Source organism: Phocoena sinus, chromosome 10, assembly GCF_008692025.1.
Source record: "Phocoena sinus isolate mPhoSin1 chromosome 10, mPhoSin1.pri, whole genome shotgun sequence".
In the NCBI taxonomy this organism is placed as follows: Eukaryota; Metazoa; Chordata; class Mammalia; order Artiodactyla; family Phocoenidae; genus Phocoena; species Phocoena sinus.
This window is the reverse complement of record NC_045772.1, coordinates 24672111-24698953: the sequence shown is the minus strand read 5'-3', so window position 1 is coordinate 24698953 and position 26843 is coordinate 24672111. Positions and strand designations below refer to the sequence as shown.

Here is a 26843-nt window from a genome sequence, read left to right as displayed (position 1 = left end):
AGGGCAAAGCAGAGAGATTCCCGCACAGAGGATCGGTGCCAACCGGCACTCACCGGCCCGAGAGGCTTGTCTGCTCCCCCACCGGGGCGGGCAGGGCTGGGAGCTGAGGCTCCGGCTTCGGTCAGAGCACAGGGAGAGGACTGGGGTTGGCAGCGTGAACACAGCCTGAAGGGGGCTAGTGCACCACGGCTAGCCAGGAGGGAGTCCAAGGAAAAGTCTGGAGCTGCCGAAGAGGCAAGAGACTTTTTCTTCCCTCTTTGTTTCCTGGTGTGCGAGGTGAGGGGATTAAGAGCGCTGCTGAAAGGAGCTCCAGAGACGGGTGCGAGCTGCGGCTAAAAGCGCGGACCCTAGAGACGGACATGAGATGCTAAGGCTGCTGCTGCCACCACCAAGAAGCCTGTGTGCGAGCACAGGTCACTATCCACACCCCCCCTTCCAGGGAGCCTGTGCAGCCCGCCACTGCCAGAGTCCTGGGATCCAGTGACAACTTTCCCAGGAGAACGCTCGGTGTGCCTCAGGCTGGTGCAACGTCATGCTGGCCTCTGCCGCCGCAGGCTCACCCCGCATTCCGTACCCCACCCTCCCCCCGGCCTGAGTAAGCCAGAGTCCACGAAGCACCTGCTCCTTTAACCCCATCCTATCTGAGCGAAGAGCAGACGCCCTCCAGCGACCTACACACCGAGGCGGGGCCAAATCCAAAATTGAGCCCCCGGGAGCTGTGAGAACAAAGAAGAGAAAGGGAAATCTCTCCCAGCAGCTTCAGAAGCAGCAGATTAAAGCTCCACAATCAACTTGATGTACCCTGCGTCTGTGGAATACATGAATAGACAACAAGTCATCCCAAATTGAGGAGGTGGACTTTGAGAGCAAGATTTATGATTTTTTTCCCCTTTTTCTCTTTTTGTGAGTGTGTATGTGTATGCTTCTGTGTGAGATTGTGTCTGTATAGCTTTGCTTCCAACATTTGTCCTAGGGTTCTAGCCGTCCTTTTTTTAAATATTTTCATTTTAATAACTTTATTTTATTTTACTTTATCTCCTTCCTTCCTTCCTTCCTTCCTTCCTTCCTTCCTTCCTTCCTTCCTTCCTTCCGTCCTTCCTTCCTTCCTTTTCTCTTTTATTCTGAGCCGTGTGGATGAAAGGCTCTTGGTGCTGCAGCCAGGAGTCAGTGCTGTGCCACTGAGGTGGGAGAGCCAACTTCAGGACACTGGTCCACAAGAGACCTCCCAGCTCCACATAATATCAAACGGTGAAAATCTCCCAGAGATCTCCATCTCAACACCAGCACCCAGCTTCACTCAACGACCAGCAAGCTACAGTGCTGGACACCCTATGCCAAACAACAAGCAACACAGGAACACAACCCCACCCATTAGCAGAGAGGCGCCTAAAATCATAATAAGTCCACAGACACCCCAAAACACACCACCAGACGTGGACCTGCCCACCAGAAAGACAAGATCTAGCCTCATCCACCAGAACACATGCACTAGTCCCCTCCACCAGGAAGCCTACACAACCCACTGAACCAACTTTAGCCACTGGGGAGAGACACCAAAAACAACAGGAACTACGAACCTGCAGCCTACAAAAAGGAGACCCAAAACACAGTAAGGTAAGCAAAATGAGAAGACAGAAAAACACACTGCAGATGAAGGAGCAAGATAAAAACCCACCAGACCTAACAAATGAAGAGGAAATAGGCAGTCTACCTGAAAAAGAATTCAGAATAATGATAGTAAAGATGATCCAAAATCTTAGAAATAGAATAGAGAAAAATGCAAGAAACACTTAACAAGGACCTAGAAGAACTGAAGATGAAACAAGCAATGATGAACAACACAATAAGTGAAATTAAAAATACTCAGATGGGATCAATAGAAGAATAACTGATGCAGAAGAACGGATAAGAGACCTGGAAGATAAAATAGTGGAAATAACTACTGCAGAGCAGAATAAAGAAAAAAGAATGAAAAGAACTGAGGATGGTCTCAGAGACCTCTGGGAAAACATTAAATGCACCAACATTCGAATTATAGGGGTTCAAGAAGAAGAAGAGAAAAAGAAAGGGACTGAGAAAATAGTTGAAGAGATTATAGTTGAAAACTTCCCTAATATGGGAAAGGAAATAGTTAATCAAGTCCAGGAAGCACAGAGAGCCCCATACAGGATAAATCCAAGGAGAAATACGCCAAGACACATATTAATCAAACTATCAAAAATTAAATACAAAGAAAACATATTAAAAGCAGCAAGGGAAAAACAACAAATTACACAGAAGGGAATCCCCATAAGGCTAACAGCTGATCTTTCAGCAGAAACTGCAAGCCAGAAGGGACTGGCAGGACATATTTAAAGTGATGAAGGAGAAAAACCTGCAACCAAGATTACTCTACCCAGCAAGGATCTCATTGAGATTTGATGGAGAAATTAAAACCTTTACAGACAAGCAAAAGCTGAGAGAGTTCAGCACCAACAAACCAGCTTTACAACAAATGCTAAAGGAACTTATCTAGGTGAGAAACAGAAGAGAAGGAAAAGACCTACAAATAACGAGCCCAAAACAATTAAGAAAATGGGAATAGGAACATACATATCGATAATTACCTTAAATATAAATGGACTAAATGCTCCCACCAAAAGACACAGATTGGCTGAATGGATACAAAAACAAGACCCTTATATATGCTGTCTACAAGAGACCTGCTTCAGACCTAGAGACACATACAGACTGAAAGTAAGGGGATGGAAAAAGATATTCCATGCAAATGGAAACCAAAAGAAAGCTGGAGTAGCAATTTTCATATCAGACAAAATAGATTTTAAAATAAAGACTATTAGAAGAGACAAAGAAGGACACTACATAATGATCAAGGGATCGATCCAGGAAGAAGATATAACAATTGTAAATATTTATGCACCCAGCATAGGAGCACCTCAATACATAAGGCAAATACTAACAGCCATAAAAGGGGAAATCGACAGTAACACATTCACAGTAGGGGACTTTAACACCCTATTTTCACCCATGGACAGATCATCCAAAATGAATATAAATAAGGAAACACAAGCTTTAAATGATACATTAAACAAGATGGACTTAATTGATATTTATAAGACATTCCATCCAAAAACAACAGAATACACATTTTTCTCAAGTGCTCATGGAACATTCTCCAGGATAGATCATACCTTGGGTCACAAATCAAGCCTTGGTAAATTTAAGAAAATTGAAATTGTATCAAGTATCTTTTCCGACCACAATGCTATGAGACTAGATATCAATTACAGGAAAAGATCTGTAAAAAATACAAACACATGGAGGCTAAACAATACACTACTTAATAAGTGATCACTGAAGAAATCAAAGAGGAAATCAAAAAATACCTAGAAACAAATGACAATGGAGACACGATGACCCAAAACCTATAGGATGCAGCAAAAGCAGTTCTAAGAGGGAAGTTTATAGCAATAGTATCCTACCTTAAGAAACAGGAAACATCTCGAATAAACAACCTAACCTTGCACATAAAGCAATTCACGAAAGTAGAACAAAAAACACCCAAAATTAGCAGAAGGAAAGAAATCATAAAAATCAGATCAGAAATAAATGAAAAAGAAATGAAGGAAACGATAGCAAAGATCAATAAAACTAACAGTTGGTTCTTTGAGAAGATAAAAAAAATTGATAAACCATTAGCCAGACTCATCATGAAAAAAAGGGAGAAGACTCAAATCAATAGAATTAGAAATGAAAAAGGAGAAGTCACAACTGACACTGCAGAAATACAAAACATCATGAGAGATTACTACAAGCAACTCTATGCCAATAAAATGGACAACCTGGAAGAAATGGACAAATTCTTAGAAATGTACAACCTGCCAAGACTGAATCAGGAAGAAATAGAAAATGTGAACAGACCAGTCACAAGCACTGAAATTGAAACTGTGATTAAAAATCTTCCAACAAGCAAAAGCCCAGGACCAGGTGGCTTCACAGGCGAACTCTATCAGACATTTGGAGAAGAGCTAACACCTATCCTTCTCAAACTCTTCCAAAATATAGCAGAGGGAGGAACACTCCCAAACTCATTCTATGAGGCCACCATCACCTTGATACCAAACCAGACAAGGATGTCACAAAGAAAGAAAACTACAGGCCAATATCACTGATGAATATAGATGAAAAAAATCCTCAGCAAAATACTAGCAAACAGAATCCAACAGCACATTAAAAGGATTATACACCATGCTCAAGTGGGGTGTATTCCAGGAATGCAAGGATTCTTCAATATACGCAAATCAATCAACGTGATACACCATATTAACAAATTGAAGGAGAAAAACCATATGATCATCTCAATAGATGCAGAGAAAGCTTTTGACAAAATTCAACACCCATTTATGATAAAAAACCCTGCAGAAAGTAGGCATAGAGAGAACTTTCCTCAACATAATAAAGGCCATATATGACAAACCCACAGCCAACATCATCCTCAATGGTGAAAAACTGAAAGCATTTCCTTTAAGATCAGGAACAAGACAAGGTTGCCCACTCTCAAAACTCTTATTCAACATAGTTTTGGAAGTTTTAGCCACAGCAATCAGAGAAGAAAAAGAAATAAAAGGAATCCAAATCGGAAAAGAAGAAGTAAAGCTGTAACTGTTTGCAAATGACATGATACTATACATAGAGAATCCTAAAGATGCTACCAGAAAACTACTAGAGCTTATCAATGAATTTGGTAAAGTAGCAGGATACAAAATTAATGTGCAGAGATCTCTGGCATTCCTATACACAAAGATGAAAAATCTGAAAGTGAAATCAAGAAAACTCTCCCATTTACCATTGCAACAAAAAGAATAAAATATCTAGGAATAAACCTACCTAAGCAGACAAAAGACCTGTATGCAGGAATTTATAAGACACTGTTGAAAGAAATTAAAGATGATACAAATAGATGGAGAGATATACCATGTTCTTCGATTGGAAGAATCAACATTGTGAAAATGACTCTACTACTCAAAGCAATCTACAGATTCAATGCAATCCCTATCAAACTACCACTGGCATTTTTCACAGAACTGGAAAAACTTTTTTCACAATTTGTATGGAAACACAAAAGACTCCTAATAGCCAAAGCAGTCTTGAGAACGAAAAACGGAGCTGGAGGAATTAGGCTCCCGGACTTCAGACTATACTACAAAGCTACAGTAATGAAGGCAGTATGGTAGTGGCACGAAAACAGAAATATAGATCAATGGAACAGGATAGAAAGCCCAGAGATAAACCCACGCATATATGGTCACCTCATCTTTGATAAAGGAGGCAGGAATGTACAGTGGAGAAAGGACAGCCTCTTCAATAAGTGGTGCTGGGAAAACTGGACAGCTACATATAAAAAAATGAAATTAGAACACTCCCTAACTCCGTACACAAAAATAAACTCAAAATGGAGTAAAGACCTAAATTTAAGGCCAGACACTATAAAACTCTTAGAGGAAAACATAGGCAGAACACTCTATGACATACATCACAGCAAGATCCTTTTTGACCCACCTCCTAGAGAAATGGAAATAAAAACAGTAATAAACAAATGGGACCTAATGAAACTTAAAAGCTTTTGCACACCAAAGGAAACCATAAACAAGGTGAAAAGATAACCTTCCGAATGGGAGAAAACATTTGCCAATGAAGCAACTGACAAAGGATTAACCTCCAGAATATAAAAGCAGCCCATGCAGCTCAATAACAAAAAAACAAACAACCCAATCCAAAAATAGGCGGAAGACCTAAGTAGGCATTTCTCCAAAGAAGATATACAGATTGCCAACAAACACATGAAAGGATGCTCAACATCATTAATCATTAGAGAAATGCAAGTCAAAACTACAATGAGATATCATCTCACACCAGTCAGAATGGCCATCATCAAAAAATCTAGAAACTATAAATGCTGGAGAGGGTGTGGAATAAAGGGAACACTCTTGCACTGCTGGTGGAAATGTGAATTGGTACAGCCACTATGGAGAACAGTATGGAGATTCCTTAAAAAACTACAAGTAGACCTACCATATGACCCAGCAATCCCACTACTGGGCATATACTCTGAGAAAACCATAATTCAAAAAGAGTCATGTACCAAAATGTTCATTGCAACTCTATTTACAATAGCCCGGAGATGGAAACAACCTAAGTGTCCATCATCGGATGAATGGATAAAGAAGATGTGGCACATATACACAATGGATTATTACTCAGCCATAAAAAGAAACGAAATTGAGCTATTTGTAATGCGGTGGATAGGCCTAGAGTCTGTCATACAGAGTGAAGTAAGTCAGAAAGAGAAAGACAAATACCGTATGCTAACCCATATATATGGAATTTAAGAAAATAAAATGTCATGAAAAACCTAGGGGTGAAACAGGAATAAAGACACAGACTTACTAGAGAATGGACTTGAGGCTATGGGGAGGGGGAAGGGTAAACTGTGACAAAGCGAGAGGGAGGCATGGACATATATACACTACCATACATAAGGTAGATAGCTAGTGCGAAGCAGCCACATAGCACAGGGAGATCAGCTCGGTGCTTTGTGACCTCCTAGAGGCGTGGGATAGGGAGGGTGGGAGGGAGGGAGACGCAAGAGGGAAGAGATATGGGAACATATTTATATGTTTAACTGATTCACTTTGTTATAAAGCAGAAACTAACACACCATTGTAAAGCCATTATACTCCAATAAAGATGTAAAAAAAAAAAATTTACACATCTCTCACTAGGACTAAGCTTAAGCATCTTTTGTGTGAACTTTCTGCCTATGATTTGCTCTTTTTTTTTTTTTGCGGTACACGGCTCTCTCACTGTTGTGGCCTCTTCCGTTGTGGAGCACAGGCTCCGGACACACAGGCTCAGCGGCCATGGCTCACGGGCCCAGCCGCTCTGCAGCATGTGGGATCTTCCGGACTGGGGCACGAACCCGTGTCCCCTGCATCAGTAGGCAGACTCTCAACCACCGGGCCACCAGGGAAGCCCTTTTTTTTGGGGGGGGGGGGGTTGGGTTTTTTCCGTTGCCTTTTCTTTAAAAATTTTTAGAAGCTCTTAATTATAGAAATCAACCCTTTAACTGTGATATTATTTGCAAATATATTTTTTCAATTATCAGTTATTATTTAGCCTTCTTTATGGTGGTTCTGTCCCATGAAGAAACTTTTTATTTCTAAATGGTATACATTATTAACCTTTTCTTTGATAAGTTTTGCATTTATGTCATAGTTAGAAAGGTTTTGTCCCTATTCTGTGACTATGAATTAGTTCTCCCATGGACCCTTTTACTAATTTATGGAAACCTATTTGGAATATGTAAAAAATAACAAATGGATATAATTTTAGTTTTTCCAGATGGCTACCCTATTTCTGTACTTTTTACTCATTTCCTATTGATCTGTCTATTCAGGTTTCAGTACCACACAGTTTTAATTATTGTAGCCTTATAATATATTTAATATCTATTAAAGTAAATCCACACTCATTACTCTTTTCAAAATTGTTTTTCTTGTGTTTTATGGCTTTTTATTTTTACTTTGGAAGCAGCTTGTCTAGTTAAAAAAGCTCTCTTATAATTTCATTGGAGTTTCATTACCTTTATATTTTATCTTAGAAACAACATTTTTCTTCTATTGAGTCATCTTAACCAAGAATATTTTATGTCCTATATTTTTTAGTTCATGCCTTTTAAAAAAATATTAGTCCCTTAGGAGTGTTTTAATGTTTTCTTTAAATAGATCTTGTATACTTATTGTCAGGTTTATTTCTGGATATTTTCCCTTTTTATTGGTATTGCAAAATTTTTTTATTAGATTTCTACCGGTTGTTGTTTTCGTGTGGAGGCTATTGATGTCTCTATATTACTTTATTATCTTTAGGTATGCTTCTCCACTTTATATTTTTTGAGCAAAGTCTGGGTCAGTAAATGTTTTTATAAAGGGCCAAATAGTAAATATTTTACACTTTGTGGTCTCTGTTGCAGCTATTCAACTCTGCTGTGTTAATGTGAAAGGAACCATAGACAAAATGTAAATGAATGAACATGGCTGTATTCCATTAAGGCTTTAGTTATGGACACTGACATTTGAATTTCATAAACTTTCACATGTCACAAAATACTATTTAAAAATTTTTTTCAACCACTTAAAAATATAAAGACCATTCTTAGCTCATGGGTCATAAATAAACATGCATGGGCCTGATTTGTCCCATTGAGTATAGTTTCTCCCTTATGGATTTAGTTAATTCATTTGAAATGCCATCAAATTAATGCCTGTATTTATTCAAGTTTCCTTTTTCTTATTTTTTGGTAATACAAACAATGCTGCCATGAGTATCTTCTGCAAGACTCCTGGTACACATATATGAGTATCTGCATTTAAAATTTTATTAGACCCTGCCCAGGAATTTGCTTTCACAAGTGCTGTATGAGAATTCTGGTCTCTTCACATTATTAACAATATTTATTATTTTGAGGTTTTAGTTTCTGTTAATTCCTGAGGAATGTGAAATGGTATTTCATTTTAAATTGCATTTATCTGATTTTTAATGATGCTAAAAATTTTGGCCATTTGGGTTTCCTTTTCTATGAGTTGCCTGTTGAAATTTTTTGCCCATGTTTCTGTTGAACTAGCTGACTTTTTCTTATTGATTACATAGTAGACAAAAAATAATTTGTGTATTCTAAATATCTTTTCTCAGTCTATGGTTTGTCATTTAACTTTGTGTTTGGTGTCTTTTGTGATACAAATTTTTTTTTAATTGAATGCAGCCCTAAGCGTCAGTATTTCGTTTACGAGTTTTCCTTTTCTTTTTTCACATATGGTTATTTTTCAAGGAAAGCATATTTGTATTCCAATTTTTTTTTTTTTACTTTCAGATAACTACCAAGTTGCCTTCCAGACTGCCTGTACATTCTCTCACCCTAGTGATGAGATATATGAGAATGTAGATACTGGGGGAAAATCCCCAATTAAAGTGGATATTACATGGATTCTTCTGCTGCGCTATTATATTCACCTGCAAAGAATTAATAATATGAGCAAACTGCTAGGTAGGCCTTTTCTGTGTTAGGAAAGAATATATTCCTTTCCAGGAATATATTGTTTAAACTTATTGTTTAAGTCATGTTTCTTATTTAGAATTATAAAATACTTTTGACTTCTTTCTGAGTGAACTCATCAGAAGATGGAAATTTTAGGGGTTCTTAAACTGAGATACGTGGACCTTTGGATAGAACTGTATTTCAATGTATTTAAAAACGTCCTTAGAAGGAGGCAACCAGAGGCATCCCGCAAGACTGCCAAAGTGGTGTGGGGGTCAAAACGGTTAAGAATCAGAGTGACCATAATGTGACAGCTTATAAAATGAACAAGGTGAAATTTTGGCTTTAAGGAGAGAGTGTTCCAGTATCCAGTATGTTAAGGGGAAGATAGGATATTTAACTCCACGAAGTTTTGGATATTGTTCAGTTTTTTTTCTTTTAAATCACTGATTTAAAGATCTAAAGAATATCCAGAAAAACTTGTATAATCTGCTTTAAATCAGTTCCTCCTATGTTTTTGTGACAATGTGTTTATCTGTGCCCATAAAATTGGTGATTCAGTGTTGCTTATTGGCAAACAGTTGGAAAAGACAGGTTGACCATGCCAGCGCCCAGTGATGGAGAAGCCAGCAGGGCAAATAGGCTGAGTCACAGGGTGGCTCAGCATGGTTATTGGGAGTTAGCAATGGGATGGACAAGCACTCGGAAAGGTGTTGGGTAGAAGGTGCATCCTGATGGGGCCAAGAGTTCAATGTCAAGAAAGTGGACATGAGCCAGCACAGCAGGCCCTGGTGATGCCCTCCCCCTTATCAACTCAGCCCACTTCTGGATCTACCTGTTGGTGCTTCCCATGTCAATCGCCCACATTTTACTGCTTTCTGCTCTGGGCTTTCTCAGAAGTTACTATGGCCCAGCATGCAGGCAGGACAGCCTGGAAGTACAAGAGGATTCCACACACTCAGCAGTAACCTGAGGTAGGGAACTGATAGATAGTTGTAACATTGATGGAACAATGTTACATGTTTTTTCCAGGAGGTCCTCAGCAGGACTGAGCCCTCCTTGTCCATAGCTGTAGCCCTTTCATAACTCACTCTCATTGGCTCTTTTCTTCTCTCTATCACACTTTTCCCGTTCTCTCACTTGACATTGGTTTTCAAATAAATTACCTGCACCTACATTTTTGCTTTAAGTTTTTTTGGGGGGAAAACCCAAAATAAGACAACTAGATAGACTATTTTGCGTTGCTAAGCTTGGCCAGAAGCAATTCTATTAGTGTATAAGCTTGAAAAATGGAGGAAGGTCATGGGCAGCCACTAGCTGAGGTGGGGATATACAGGAATAAAGTTAATGAGTAAAGGCCAACAATATTGAGACCATTTTGTTATCTAACATGACTTATATTAGTGTTTTGGTTTTTTTTTTTTTTCTTTAAGCATCTCTGAAGCCAGGATCTGGAATGTCTTTGCCAGATGACACACTTCTCACTTCTCTTTTCAACTCTGGATTGATTTTGCGCCAAAAAGAAATGCATTTTTTCCTTAAAAGATTCTTACAGCTATATTCTTCTTCCTGTATTGATGAATTTCCAAAAGAACTATTTCAAGTCATAGAAAATCCATCTTTTCCAGAAAAATTCTTATATGACTCATCAAGCAAGGTAATGTTTCAAAACGTTATATGTTTCTGTAAGACTTCTTAGAATCATCCTTATATGTCCGAAAGAAGCACATTAACCTCAATGCTGGCACAAAGGTTTCTAGTTCCCTCAGAGTTCCTGGGAAGGCTTGTTTCTGTTTTACCAGAGAAAGGCCAACCAGACATCCTGGATTTTCTGTTTTCTTATGTCCTGTTCTGCTACTCTCATAAATCTTCAAAATGTCTCAGAATTTTCTATATTCCTACACATAACAGTATCTCTCAGGGAGTCATTTTGCCAAGAAGTTATACAAATTTCAATATAATCACCCTATAAGAAAACTAGACTGAGTTTCTAAATCTATGCCCAATTTCTGTACCTTTGTTTTACACATGTAATAAAAAAAAATTCATTCTGTGTATTCTTTGCAATCATGATTGTGATAAATAGTAAAGGGAAGGTTTTTTAAGTAAAGTTAAAAGCTTGAAGGTTTGTTTTTTTTTGAGGGGCGCAAGTGTTATTAAATTGGATGGGCTTTCCCAAAATATGTAATATGGAAACTTCTTTTAAGTTACCTATTGAAGAGACATAAAAAGAGGAGTATGAATGATGTTTTTTTTTTAAGCTACTGGGGTCTTGAATAATAGTAGTTTTAAAATAAACTATCAAAATGGATGAATTGGAAGACACAGAAAAAGTACAGAGTTTTAGTAAAAATAGAGATTTGTTTCAAATTTGTTATATTCAACAAGCATATGTTGAATACTAACAATATGCCAGATACTTTTAGCTGGTAGAGGAAGCAGGAATGGATAAGGCATAGTCGCTGTGAATAGCTCTGGTGTGGTAGCAGAGAGAGATGGGTAGAGTTATAGCACAAAGGAAAATTGCAGCACTTCAGGGATGCTTTTAAAGAGAAAATGGCAGGGTTAACAGCAGAAAGAATATGAAAATTAAAATGTTATTTCTACTGTCAATAGCGTGTAGGGCTGATTGGCAAAGTATAAACGAAAGGCAGTTATCCAAGAAAGAGCTGATGGAGTAACCAAACTTATGACCATAGGAATGGAAAGGAAGAGATGTATGTAAAAGATATGGCTTCAGTAAAATTCAAAACAAAACAAAACAAAACAGCTTAGTGACCCTGTGTAGATGGAAATTGAAGACAAGAGAATGATCAATGTTTATTTCATCATTTGGAATCTCTGTGATCATTAGAGCATGGTAACACCATTAGCAGATACAGTGGAGGCGAGAGGGTGAGAATGTTTGTGGAGAAGGCTGGTATGTTCAGCTCTGAGATAACAGAGTTTGAGATTATACTAGAAAATTTAAGAGGACATAATGTAAGTTTTCAGTATGTATTTGTGAAATGAATAAATCAAGTCATTTGCATAGAATTCTTTCTAAAATAGAAAAAAACATTCATTTTGAATTGTCTTGACTTTGGACTTCACCATACAGTACTTTAATTTTTATAATTATAGACTTGCCCATACCAGACACGTTCATGTTTCTGTTTTCAACTATCCGAGAGAAGTGACCTGAAAATGTGGCTTGTTCCAAATGGGAACCTTTTCTCATTTTATCCTACTGGAGTATAGTAACCTTATGTTTGGGGTAAATGATAATAAAATTTTTTTTTTTTAAATCATCCTTTGGAACAAGAGAGTAGGGTGACTGAATAAACTGTGATTTTAAAAAGTAGTGGAAAGACCTACTAAGGAATATTTAAGAATTCAGTTAAAGAAGTGATCCTCAATTGGGGTTATGGAGTTGGCCCCAGGGCAGTGTATTGGAATCCACATAGGAAGATTTTTCAAATTACTTTCTGGATTCTGGGGTATTGGGATGGCCAATACTCAGCATCTCCATTTCCTGCCCCAGATTCTAAATCTTTGAGAAATAAAAAAGTAAGCCATGGTGGAAATTAATAAATATCCAACTTTATGAATCACAAAGTTGATATTGTAGGATATGGTTTGTATTTACTGGTAAATGGTCTCCCTAGTCGTGATTAGCAAAGTTTACAGTTCTACCAATCCAGGCTTGGGGGTTTTGGCAGGGAGAGGGATCGTTACAGGCCTACTTAAAATCTGTGGGGACAGAAACCCTTTAAAATCTGTTGCATGAAGGAGCAGAGACTGTTCACTACCTACAAACAGTATGCTCCGAAGCAGAGAGAGCAGAATAATGCATATTCAAAATTATTTTTCTCAAATTCACCAATCAAGTAATTCTCTTGAGGGAGAGGAGTGAGAGGAGGTAGAAAGGCCAGGAATGTATCATTGATGTCTGGCCCTCCACAGTGCAGGAAACTGTGGAGTGGGGTCACATCGTTTCCATCTAACACCAGAGTCTGGTTCACCCGTCCTCAGAACTGAGACTACCTTGAGGTTTACTGCCACATGTCCCAGACACTTCAGGTGTTTTGGAGTAGGGGAGAGAGAATGGGAAGGTTGAGAACTATAGTTTCAATGGATGTATTCTTGTGAATATGTTATAAGAGTTGGGAAGCTAATATGTGTGATTTCGTAAATACTGTTCTGAAAGGAGCTTTGCTTGAATATTTCAGTATTAAGGGTAGCCTATCATTATCCAGTTCCTAAGGATGAAGCTCCAAACGTACAACCTTGAATACAGTGTAAATATCGATACATGTGATATTTCGAATGGTAGCAATATTATCAAAGAGTTGTTTCACCTGCTCTTTTTTTGGGGGGGGAGGGATATAATTAGTGTAACACTCTCCCAGGATAATCAGCTCTGGAGATCACTGTCACTTGCCTGACAGGTGCAAGCCACCTAATCATGTGTTTGTTTCACTGGGGTAGACAGAAAACGAGCATAAAGCCTTTGGATTAAAAAAAAAAAATAACCTCCAAGCTTGGCTGATTTTTATAATAACATTTTTGAGCCTTTAATCACTCAGGAGGCTATTTCAGTCAAACTCTTTGCATACTTTGATACAACCTGCTTTTCCCCCACAAAGAAGTAGATGCCTTTCCAGAACCATCATTGCTACATGTCATGCTCATCAGCTTTGTGAAGCTGTATGTTGTCAAGTCTATTGAAGCTTTGTGATGGAAAAACAAAAGTGCTAAACAAATTACATTAAAAATTCCCAAAACCAAAAAGGACATGATTAAAATGCTGCACAGGGCTGAGTTATTCATGTTTAGACCGTGACAGACTGCGTAAGGTCAAATATTTGATTAGTGCAAAGTGATTTGTTGGTTATAGGATGTGGCAAACAAGAGTGCTTCTGGTAGGTCTGTTGTTTCATTCCTTTCAAACAATAAATCAAACATATAAAAAGTACTCAGTGTATAGCCCATCAACTAGCTTATGTAATTAATCCCATTAAGCAATTAGATATTACATTTTTTTAAGTGAATAGAAAATTCATAATATAAATATAAAAAATATTTATAGGACATTCCATCCAAAAACAGCAGATTACACTTTCTTCTCAAGTGTGCATGGAACGTTCTCCAGGATAGATCACATCTTGGGTCACAAATCAAGCCTCAGTAAATTTTAAAAAATTGAAATCATATCAAGCATCTTTTCTGACCACAACACTATGAGATTAGAAATCAATTACAGGGAAAAAAACGTAAAAAACACAAACACATGGAGGCTAAACAATACGTTACTAAATAAGCAAGAAATCACTGAAGAAATCAAAGAGGAAATCAAAAAATACCTAGAGACAAATGACAATGAAAACCTGATATCCAAAACCTATGAGATGCAGCAAAAGCAATTCTAAGAGGGAAGTTTATAGCTATACAAGCCTACCTCAAGAAACAAGAAAAATCTCAAGCAAACAATCTAACCTTACACCTAAAGGAACTAGAGAAAGAAAAACAAACAAAACCCAAAGTTAGCAGAAGGAAAGAAATCATAAAGATCAGAGCAGAAATAAATGAAATAGAAACAAAGAAAACAATAGCAAAGATCAATAAAACTAAAAGCTGGTTCTTTGAGAAGATAAACAAAATTGATAAACCACTAGCCAGAGTCATCAAGAAAAAGAGGGAGAGGACTCAAATCAATAAAATTAGAAATGAAAAAGGAGAAGTTACAACAGACACCGCAGAAATAGAAAGCATCCTAAGAGACTACTACAAGCAATTCTATGCCAATAAAATGAACAACCTGGAAGAAATGGACAAATTCTTAGAAAGGTATAACCTTCCAATACTGAATCAGGAATAAACAGAAAATGTGAACAGACAAATCACAAGTAAAGAAATTGAAACTGTGATTAAAAATCTTCCAACAAAGAAAAGTCTAGGACCAGATGGCTTCACAGGTGCATTCTATCAAACATTTAGAGAAGAGCTAACACCCATCCTTCTCAAACTCTTCCAAAAAATTGCAGAGGAAGGAACACTACCAAACTCATTCTATGAGGCCACCATCACCCTGATACCAAAACCAGACAAAGATACTACAAAAAAAAAAATTACAGACCAATATCACTGATGAATATAGATGCAAAAATCCTCAACAAAATACTAGCAAACAGAATGCAACAACATATTAAAAGGATCATACACCATGATCAAGTGGGGTTTATCCCAGGGATGCAAGGATTCTTCAATATATGCAAATCAGTCAATGTGATACACCATATTAACAAATTGAAGAATAAAAACCATATGGTCATCTCAACAGATGCAGAAAAAACTTTTGACAAAATTAAACACCCATTTATGATAAAAACTCTCCAGAAAGTGGGCATAGAGGGAACCTACCTCAACATAATAAAGGCCATATATGAGAAACCCACAGCAAACATTCTCAATGGTGAAAAACTGAAAGCATTTCCTCTAAGATCAGGAACAAGACAAGGATGTCCACTCTCACCACTATTATTCAACATAGTTTTGGAAGTCCTAGACGTGGCAATCAGAGAAGAAAAAGACACAAGAGGAATTCAAATTGGAAAAGAAGAAGTAAAACTGTCACTGTTTGCAGATGACATGATACTATACATAGAGAATCCTAAAAATGCCACTGGAAAACTACTAGAGCTTATCAATGAATATGGTAAAGTTGCAGGATACAAAATTAATGCACAGAAATCTCTGGCATTCCTATACATTAATGATGAAAAATCTGAAAGAGAAATTATGGAAACACTCCCATTTACCATTGCAACAAAAAGAATAATATACCTAGGAATAAACTTACCTAGGGAGACAAAAGACCTGTATGCAGAAAACTATAAGATGCTGATGAAAGAAATTAAAGATGATACAACCAAATGGAGAGATATACCATGTTCTTGGATTAGAAGAATCAATATTGTGAAAATGACTATACTACCCAAAGCAATCTACAGATTCAATGCAATCCCTATCAAATTACCAATGGCATTTTTTACGTAACTAGAACAAATAATCTTAAATTTTGTATGGAGACACAAAAGACCCCGAATAGCCAAAGCAGCCTTGAGGGAAAAAAACGGAGCTGGAGGAATCAGACTCCCTGACTTCAGACTATACTACAAAGCTACAGTAATCAAGACAATATGGTACTGGCACAAAAACAGAAACATAGATCAATGGAACAAGATAGAAAGCCCAGAGATAAACCCACGCACCTATGGTCAACTAATCTATGACAAAGGAGGCAAAGATATACAATGGAAAAAAGAAAGTCTCTTCAATAAGTGGTGCTGGGAAAACTGGGCAGTTACATGTAAAAGAACGAAATTAGAACACTCCCTAACACCATAAACAAAAATAAACTCAAAATGGATTAGAGACCTAAATGTAAGACCGGACACTATAAAACTGTTAGAGGAAAACATAGGAAGAACACTCTTTGACGTAAATCACAGCAAAATCTTTTTTGATCCACCTCCTAGAGTAATGGAAATAAAAACAAAAATAAACAAATGGGACCTAATGAAACTTAAAAGCTTTTGCATAACAAAGGAAACCATAAACAAGATGAAACGACAACCCTCAGAATGGGAGAAAATATTTGCAAACAAATCAATGGACAAAGGATTAATCTCCAAAATATATAAACAGCTCATGCAGCTCAATATTAAAGAAACAAACAACCCAATCCACAAATGGGCAGAAGACTTAAATAGACATTTCTCCAAAGAAGACATGCAGATGGCCAAGAAGCACATGAAAAGCTGCTCAACATCACTAATTATTAGAGAAATGCAAATCAAAACTACAATGAGGTATCACCTCACACCAGTTAGAATGGGCATCATCAGAAAATCTACAAACAGCAAGTACTGGAGAGGGTGTGGAGAAAAGGGAACCCTCTTGCACTGTTAGTGGGAATGTAAATTGATAAAGCCACTATGGAGAACAGAGTGGGGGTTCCTTAAAAAACTAAAAATAGAATTACCATATGATCCAGCCATCCCACTACTGGGCATACACCCAGAGAAAACCATAATTCAAAAAGACACATGCACCCCAGTGTTCATTGCAGCACTATTTACAATAGCCAGGTCATGGAAGCAACCTAAATGCCCATCAACAGATGGGCATAAAGAAGAGGTGGTACATATATACAATGCGATATTACTCAGCCATAAAAAGGAATGAAATTGAGTCATTTGTTGAGACGTGGATGGATCTTTTGACTGTCACACAGAGTGAAGTAAGTCAGAAGGAGAAAACCAAATATCGTATATTAACGCATGTATGTGGAACCTAGAAAAATGGTACAGGTGAACTGGTTTGCAGGGCAGAAGTTGAGACAGAGATGTAGAGAACAAACGTATGGACACCAAGGGGGGAAAACCGCAGTGGGGTGGGGATGGTGGTGTGCTGAATTGAGCAATTGGGATTGACATGTATACACTGATGTGTATAAAATTGATGACTAATAAGAACCTGCAGTATAAACAAACAAACAAGAACAACAAAAAACAACTAATACTAAACTTTCTTTGGATTATTTTTATAGAAATATGTTAATATAAATGTTTCAGACATTACATGAAATTTCTAAAAAAAAGTACTCTGTGTATAGCCCATCAACTAGCTTATGTAATTAATCCCATTAGCAATTAGATATTACGTTTTTAAAAAATGAATAGAAAATTAAATGCCCTATTTTAATATTGACTTCTGTTATAGTTTATTATTATTAGGCCATCATGCTAATAAACATTATAAATATTGAAATAGAATGTATTTGCTTTTTAGTTTTCTCCACTTAGCTAGTTATTAAATATGAATTCTTTGCTAAAATAGTCAGAACCTCTGAAAGGTGCTCAGATATGAAAAAATGTGAGAAGTTTTTTCTGAATCAATTATTTACCTGATTTTTTCGTGAACTGCTTGACATAGAATTAATCTTTATTAAGCACTTTTAAATGATTATTTAATCCTAATAATCTTATTTATTATGCATTTTGGTCATGTTTTTAGTACCATAGTGCTAATAAATGAGGATTCTGGCTTATCATATCCCTTTATGATAGTCTCTAGACATTTTTAAATAGTTTTCACCTTTGATATTGCCTTTCAGTCCAGACATGTTTTTTCTTTTATCAGTAGACAACTTGAAAGGTCAATGTATTTATTTCTCTCTTTATTTTTATTTTGAAGACTTTGCATTGACAGTCTTCTATTGTATCTTGAATAGACTCAGAAATGGAAGGTACAAAGTGTTATAGAAACACCAGGCATTTCTTTCTAGCCACTGACATGTTCCCTTTGGTCACCAAGCCTTTGAGACACCTTAGATGTCAAGAGTTTAGTAGAAGAACTGCTTTCCAGCTACCATGCTGTAATCTTGGGAATAACAAGAAATTAATTTTGAAAATAGTTTGTACTCCATTGAAGAAAAGCCTTTAGGGCTTCCCTGGTGGCGCAGTGGTTGGGAGTCCGCCTGCCGATGCAGGGGACACGGGTTCGTGTCCCGATCCGGGAGGATCCCACATGCCGCGGAGCGGCTGGGCCCGTGAGCCATGGCCGCTGAGCCTGCGCGTCCGGAGCCTGTGCTCCGCAACGGGAGAGGCCACAACAGTGAGAGGCCCGCATAACGCAAAAAAAAAAAAAAAAAAAAAAAAAAAAAAAAAAAAAAAAAAAAGAAAAGCCTTTATAGAGTTGAGATATTATTATCACCATTATTATCTCTCTGGCTAGACTCTTATTTTGTTGATATCATTCATGCTTTACTTTCTTAGCTACCTTAAAAAACTAAGTAAATATTTTATGAAGTTGCCAATTGCAGTCTACACATTTATGTTTCTTGAAAACTCCTGATTCAGGGACCAAGTTCCATCAGATGAGCTGGGCCCAGATCCAGCAAGACTAAACTTACAAATCAGCTACATTCATTTAAAGAGGGAATGAGACTAATGGATTTTAACCTCTTAGAGCAAAAACTCTGTCTTATTTTGCATATGGTACTGCAAAGAATGCTATTGGAAAATAGATAATAAATTGTAACCAAACCCTAAGTATCTTCACAAGTGAATAAACAAGAAGAAAAGTAGAAGATGTTCTTAGACTACATGGTGACCTTGAGACTGAAATGATAGCATGGACATTTTCCCTCTAGATCTTTACTCTTGAATATTCACCAAAGTGGAAGACATTTGTTGAGTTCACTGGGTTTTGAAATATATTTTTTCTATAAAAGAATCTTCTCTGTGGTAATCAGGGGCAGTTTTAAGACCTACATCCATAAAACAAGCTGAGATGATTCCCCAAGTTTTCCAATAGTCAATATTGAATGAAAATTGAATGAATGTTTTAAATATTGAATAAATTCATTACCAGCAATTAAGCTGATGTTTCTGTTTGTTCCCTAGTTAGGAACAACTGACAGTTCTCTACACTCCAACTTATCATTAAAACTCTTTGCCAGCCCATCGTATGGAGATGTGGTGTCCTCAGTTGTAGCAACACAAGCTTTAAACAAAGAACTTTGCTTTCAGTGGTACATTCCTCCCCTGGAAAAACCTCCAAAGGAAACAGAACCTATGGTATGTAATATAATTATAAAGCTAAATCTTACATTTGGATATAAAGTTTAATGAAGCCATTATAACTTAAAGAGTAGAGAAGATCCTCTTATCATATAGACAGAAATATACAGCAATTTAGAATCTATGTTGTCCAGCAGAATGAATGTGAAATAATTAAGAGATCCTGGGAAAGCTGGGTTCATATTGATCATTTTCCTTTTTCCTGAACTTAAAGAGAAACTTTCCAATGTGTCACCATTACATATGATGTTTAATATTTTTTTGTAGTTATCCTTTATCACATTAAGGAAATTTTTTCCTATTGCCACCTTAATAGGAAGTTTTATCATGAATATTTTACTGTATCTATTAAGAGGATTTTATCATTTATCTCTTTTAATATAGTAATTGATTTTATAATGTTAAATCAGCCTTGTGCTCCTGAGATAAACTCAAATTGGTCATGATGTATTCATTTTACTAGATTCAGTTTGCTAATGTTTCATATTGAATTTTTGCCACTGTTTTCAAGAGTAATATTGGACTATAATTTTTCCTTTTTGTGCTATCCTTGTCAGATATTTTCTGTATGAGGCTTTTGCTAGGCTCTTAAAATGTGTTGATAAATATAACCATGTTTTTCTGTTCTATAGTGAAGTTTGTGTAAGTTTGGAGTAACCTCTTTCCTCAGATATTTGCTAAGAGCTCATCAATAAAGCCCTTGTGTTTTTGTTGTGAGATAATATAAGACTAGTGATGTAATTCTCCATAGTTAGAGGCAGTCTTTAAGCAATAGTACTAATGTACTGGTTATCAGAGCTGGTATCAGTTCTGACTGGGCTAATATCTGTTCTAATGGTTAGTGCCTTTGTCAAACCAAGTTTTAAGTATTCTGACTATCACCCCTGTTTATAGAACATTGGGATTTTCTATTTCTTCTTGAGTCAGTTTTGCTTAAGTTGCTTTTTCTAGGAATTTCCCCATTTTGTTTAAAATTTCTCTCATATTTTTAAGCTATCTGGTGTATTTGTAGTGAAGTATCCCTTTTCACACCTTATATTGCTTATTTGTGCATTTTTTTCTTGGTCATTGTCACCAGAGATTTCTCATTAATTAGTTTTATTTCGTTAACCCTAAATATCTTCTACTGTTTTTTTCGTGTGTGTGTGTTCTTTTCCTAACTACTGACTTCTTGAGATAGATATTAGCTCAATATTTAGTTCTTTCTTTTCTAATCTATGCATTTTAAGGCTATCAGTTTCTCTCTAAATATTGCTTTGGCTTCATCCCACAAGTTTTATTATAGTATTGTCATCATCTTTCAGTTAAAAATAACTTTTGAAGTTTCCATTGTGATTTCTTCTTTGACTCGTGGGTCATTTCAACATATGTTTCTTAAGTTACAAACTATATGAAGCTTTTCTAGTTATCTTTTGTTGTTTATTCGTAGATTATTTTGTTCTGTGGTAATAAAAAAAATGCTCTGTATGATTGATATTTGTTGAAGCTTGCTTTTTTTTTTTGCCAGGAAGGTGTTTATTGTGTAAATATTCCATTGCTCTTAAAAAGAATGTGCTCTCCTCAGTTGTTGAGGCAGTGTTGATATATGTCCAATAGGTTAGTTTGTATAGTCTTGTTCAGATACTCTATATTCTTGGTGATTTTTCTAGTTTTTTTTGAAAATCAAAACAAAAGATCCCACATGCCTCGGTGGGATTTTTTTTTTTTTTAATCAATTACTGTTGACCCTTGAACAACATAGGAGTCAGGGTGCTGACCTTCCTCACTGTTGAAAATCTATGTGTAACTTTACAGTTGGCTTTCCATATCCACATTTTGGATTCAGTCAGCCATGGACTGTGTAGTATAATCATACGTATTTATTGGAAAAAATTCTCATAAAGTGGGACCTGTGCAGTTCAAACCCGTGTGCTCAAGAGTCAACTGTACTGAGATTTTAACATTTAATTCTCTCACTGAGATTGCTGTTGTTTTGTTCTTTCTTTTAGTTCTGTCAAATTTCACTTTACCTAATTGGAGGCTTTGTTCTTAGGTGCAGATTAATAAGCATTGTGACTTCTTGGTGAATTCAGTGACTTCTGACCTTTTCATAATAATGATATTTCCCTCATAAAGCCTGCCTTGTTTGATATTACTAGAGGAAAGTGACTTTCTTGTGGTTGTTACTTTCATAATATTTCTTTTTCTAACCTTTTGCTTTCAACCCGTTTGTGTACTTGTGTTTTAATTTTTTTTTCAAAATACTTATTTATTGTTTGGTTGTGCCAAGTCTTAGTTGTGGCACATGAGATATTTCATTGCGGTGCTCAGACTCTTCATTGCAGTGCACAGGCTTCTCTCTAGTTGTGGCATGCAGGCTCCAAAGTGCACGGGCTCAGTAGTTGCGGCGTGCGGGCTTAGTTGCCCCGCAGCATGTGAGATCTTAGTTCTCAGGGATCGAACCCGAGTTCCCTACATTGGAAGGTGGATTCTTAACCACTGGACCACGAGGGAAATCCCTTAATTGTATTTTTAAATAAAGGTATACACTTGGATATTTTAAAATACAGTCTGACAATATTGTATTTTGACTAGAGAAGTTAGTCCATTCACACTTAATGTAAATAATAATATATTTGGTTTTAAATCTACCATATTATTTTGTGTTTTCACTTGTCTCAGATTTTCTGTTTTCCTCAGGTTTTCTGTCTTTCTCCCTTTTTTGGGATTGATTACTTTTTTCATTCATTTGTCCTCTCTGAACTTTGAAATTATGCACTCTTTTGCTGTGCTTTTAGTGGTTACCCTCAGGACAACATATCAAAGTCTAAAGTTTCTTTCATTTTTTTTTTTTGAAAGATTTATTTATTTTTGGCTGTGTCAGGTCTTAGTTGCGGCACATGGGATCTTCGTTGAGGCATGTGGGATTTTTTTTTGTTGCAGTGCGCAGGCTCTTCATTGTAGTGTGCAGCCTTCTCTCTAGTTGCGGCATGCGGGTTTTCTGTCTCTAGTTGTGGCTCCAGGGCTCCTGAGCATGTGGGCTCTGTATTTGTGGCACATGAGCTCCAGAGCACATGGGCTCTGTAGCTTGTGGCGCGTGGGCTCTAGTTGAGGCACGCGAGCTCAGTAGTTGTGGCGCACAGGTTTAGTTGCACCGTGCCATGTGGGATCCTAGTTCCCTGACCAGGGATCGAACCGGTGTCCCTGCATTGGAAGGTGGACCACCAGGGAAGTCCCTGCATTCTTTGCCACTGGACCACCAGGGAAGTCCCAGTCAAAAGTTAATGAATGATCTTTATTCCTCTAATGACTTAAATGATACTATTGTACATTTTCTTTTTTTAACCAAAATATTATTTTTAATTGTTTTATACAAGAGTTATTTTCCTTTAGAATTTTCTACATATTCATCATTTGCTTTGCTTTCTACTCCCTCTTGCATTTTAGACATTCCATTTAGGATCACTTCTTTCTGTTGAAGTACATATTCTGGAATTTCTTGTGGTGAGCATCTTCTGGAGGCAAACACTCTCAATTTTTGTTTGCCTGATAAATATCATTGTTTTACATTTATCTGTGAAATGAATTTTTATGGAGTAAAGAATTAAAGATTGGAAATTATTTTCTTTCAGTACATTCAGAATGTCATCTACTCATTTCCATTGTTCTCTTGAGAGTCAAATTGTTGTTGCTTTAAAAATATTCTGACTTCTTTCACGAGCCACTTTTGAGACTTTGTCCTTGCACAGTTTTACTGCGAATGGTTTTCTTTTATTTATTTTGCTTACATTAGTATAGTGGTTAAGAACACAGACTCTAGAGCCCTCAGAATGGAGCAAATCAGACTCCTGTTTTGAATCCCAGCTCTGTTACTTAGTAATTTTGTAACCTTCAGTAGATTAGTTAACTTTTCTGTATCATGGGTACCCTAGAGATAATTGTGTAAACCCTCGACCTAAACAGTAGTTGTCATTTATTATTCTTATGTGAAATGATTTTCACATTATTATGCTGTTTGAAAGTTTAATAACTTCAAATACACATGTAATACACTTGGTAAGCATTATTTTAAAGCACCTTTTAAAGTTTACCAACAATATCTCCTTATACATACTTAAGCTGCCAACAATGGGCAGAAGAGAGAGTAAACTCTGCCTAACCAGCAAAAATTAAAGTGCATAGCAAATAGGAGAAAAAACTTACTTTCTCTCTAAATGCTGTTTACAACTTTGTATCACATACGAAACTCCTTATTTTAATGTTTATTATCTTTATCTAACTCTATATCTGTATCCATATCTATGTTCATATACACGTATAGACATTTGCAACAGGGCTAACTGGGGAGCAGGAAAGGGGGCAAGTATTTGGGAGCAGTTCAGTATCAATGCCTGAACTCTGGGAGGTAGAACAGTGATTCCGATTCTAGGAGAGTCTTGAAGAGTCAAGCTTTTAAAAATGGGACAGGGGGTCTAACTACCACCTTTTGCAGAGGAACCTTCCACTATAGCACTCCTCTGATTACTGCTGTCTCTAAGAAGAGCCTCAGGCTCTTTCCCATAAAACATTTGCCATATAGTTTTACCCTATTCAGTACTTTTTATCTGTGTTTTTTGCCTCCTGCCATGGTCTGCTCCTGTACTTCCTACCTCTTGAGCGCTGTCCCCTCTAGCTATGGCTCTGGTAACTTCTGCTGCTCCTTGACTCATATGAACCGTGTCAGGTGGGGAAACCTCCAGAGCCCACCTCTCTTTGCTCTCAAGCACGCTTCTCCCAATAGCCTCTTCATTCTTCTTCCTTAGGCTGGCAACCTTTTGCTAACTCTTGGTCGGTTATACATCCCTCCTACTCATACAAAAAAGAGACACTTGAACACATCACTCCCCAGAAACATTTAATGCTATTTCTCGTATTTTGAAAGTACTCTCCTTCCCACCCTTTCCATACCCAATCCTTGCCAGATATTTCATATACATTTTAAAATAATAAATCTGTGGTCTCTTTGGGGGAATTTAGTGCAGTAGTTTTCAAACCAAAGTTCCAAGGATACTCATGGTTCATGGAGTCAATATAGTGTGTCATGAATAGTATCTTTTTAAAGAAATTAAATATAAGAAGGCAATATCAGAATGCATCACATACAGTAAGTGAAAATGTTGTTTTCTGAAACTTTTGTTTCATGACAGATACTGTTAAAAAGAACATTTCTAGATTGACATTCGGCATCCTGAAGAATTTCTTTACTTGCTGGCAAGAGAACCAACAAGGTGTGATAAAAGAGTATATCCATTCAGAAAGGGTATGAAAGGATAACATTGTTGGGAAACAGATTGTTTACCCAAATAGTTAGTTTTAAAAAATGAGGAACAAAGTATAAAGTTCATTTCACAAGGTTGTAGAAATATTCACATCCCTATCAGTCTGGGGCAGGATGATCTTGGGAGTTAATGTTAAGACTGCATCTGTGGCTGATAATTAGAATAACGAGGTTTCATGAATCAACAGCCATGTCTGACAATTAGCATGGGCGCATGAACGGGTGTCAGACAGAGATTAGAAGTGGAGCACCAACTAACGAATTCTGATTTAAACAGGTTGCTTGAGTGATTTGCGTAAGCCACAAAGACACGGAACACAGTTTTTTTTTAAATTAATTAATTTATTTTTGTCTGCACTGGGTCTTCATTGCTGCGTGTGGGCTCTCTCTAGTTGTGGCGAATGGGAGCTACTCTTCGTTTTGGTGCGCAGGCTTCTCATTGGGGTGGCTTCTCTTGTTGCGGAGCACAGGCTCTAAGTGTGTGGGCTTCGGTAGTCGTGGCACGTGGGCTCACGGGCTCTAGAGCGTAGGCTCAGTAGTTGTGGTGCGCAGGCTTAGTTTTGCTCTGCGGCATGTGAGATCTTCCTGAACCAGGGCTCAAACCTGTGTCCCCTGCAATGGCAGGTGGATTCTTAACCCCTGCGCCACCAGGGAAGCCCCCAGAACACACAGTTTTCCTATCTTAGTTCAGGGACATTTTTCGCCCTTTGACAGTGAGTATGTATGTATTGGGTCATGATAAAAGATTCAGTTGCTGCCATAAATCTCAGCTACCAAATCAGGAAACGCTGACTTGGGAGGGCTAGATCTTCTCAGACCTGCGAGTCTATGTTTTCAGAAGACAACACTGAAATTTGTGTGATGCTTTCAATATTCATGTATGTGAGCATTCATCTAGTTATTATCTTAGACCTTTAGTGTAGAGTTTAATGTTGGAAAAACTGGGTGAAGCTCACGAAACCCATAAGATAATAGCAATAATGAACACCAATGTAGAGCTTACTGTGTTCCCGGTATTCTACTTCATTAACTTCACAGCACGTCTATGAGGTAGGTACAGTCGTCCCTCAGTATTCACAGGGGATTGGTTCAGAACCCCCTGAGATACCAAAATCCATAGATGTCCAAGTCCTTTGTATAAAATGGCATAGTATTTGCATATAAACTATGCACATCCTCCTGTATACTTTAAATCATCTCTTAATTACTTATAAAACCTAATACAATGTAAATGTTATGTAGATAGTTACCAGCACATGGCAAATTCAAATTTTTGTTTTTGGAACTTTCTGGATTTTTAAAAATATTTTTGATTCACGGGATGTTGAATCCACAGATGCCAAACCCATGGATCCAAACGGCCGAGTATTATCATTAGCCCCATTTTACAAGAGAGGAAACTGAGAACCAGGATGGAGGAATGCTAGTTGACAATGAATCAGGATTGGAGCAACTCAGCACATTGTTGAGTTGGAGGGAAGCAAACGACCTCAAAGGCTGTTGTGTTGAAGGCAGCTGGACAGCCCAAGGCATGTTCTTCAGAGGCCCCAGAAGATGTAGGCAGACAAGCGTGATCAAGTCCAAGAAGTCTGGTTAAGCAAAGCACTGAAAAGGAAGACTCCATCTGGCAAAGTAAAAACAGAAACTTGGATAGAGCTGAAATAGTCCTTGGAGATAAGTTTATTCAGAAGTCCAGCCAGTCTGGGAACAAGAAATATGGAGCCAGTGCTCTTTTCTGGAGGGCTTTAAATCCCTAAGAAGAGCAAGACTCTATTTCAGAGTCCCAAAGAAACAGGCTGTGCATTCAAGACAAGCTCAGGCCTAGCAG

General features: G+C 37.3%; 1 protein-coding gene across 1 annotated transcript in view; it reads left to right on the top strand.

The window, feature by feature from the left end:
• CFAP54 (cilia and flagella associated protein 54) overlaps positions 1-26843 on the top strand; it is a 298883-nt gene that overhangs the window by 230952 nt on the left and 41088 nt on the right. Inside the window, exons 62-64 of the mRNA XM_032646796.1 lie at positions 8927-9100; positions 10525-10748; positions 19543-19716. Coding sequence (XP_032502687.1) covers positions 8927-9100; positions 10525-10748; positions 19543-19716 — 572 coding nt within the window. The remainder of the gene's footprint in view (positions 1-8926; positions 9101-10524; positions 10749-19542; positions 19717-26843) is intronic.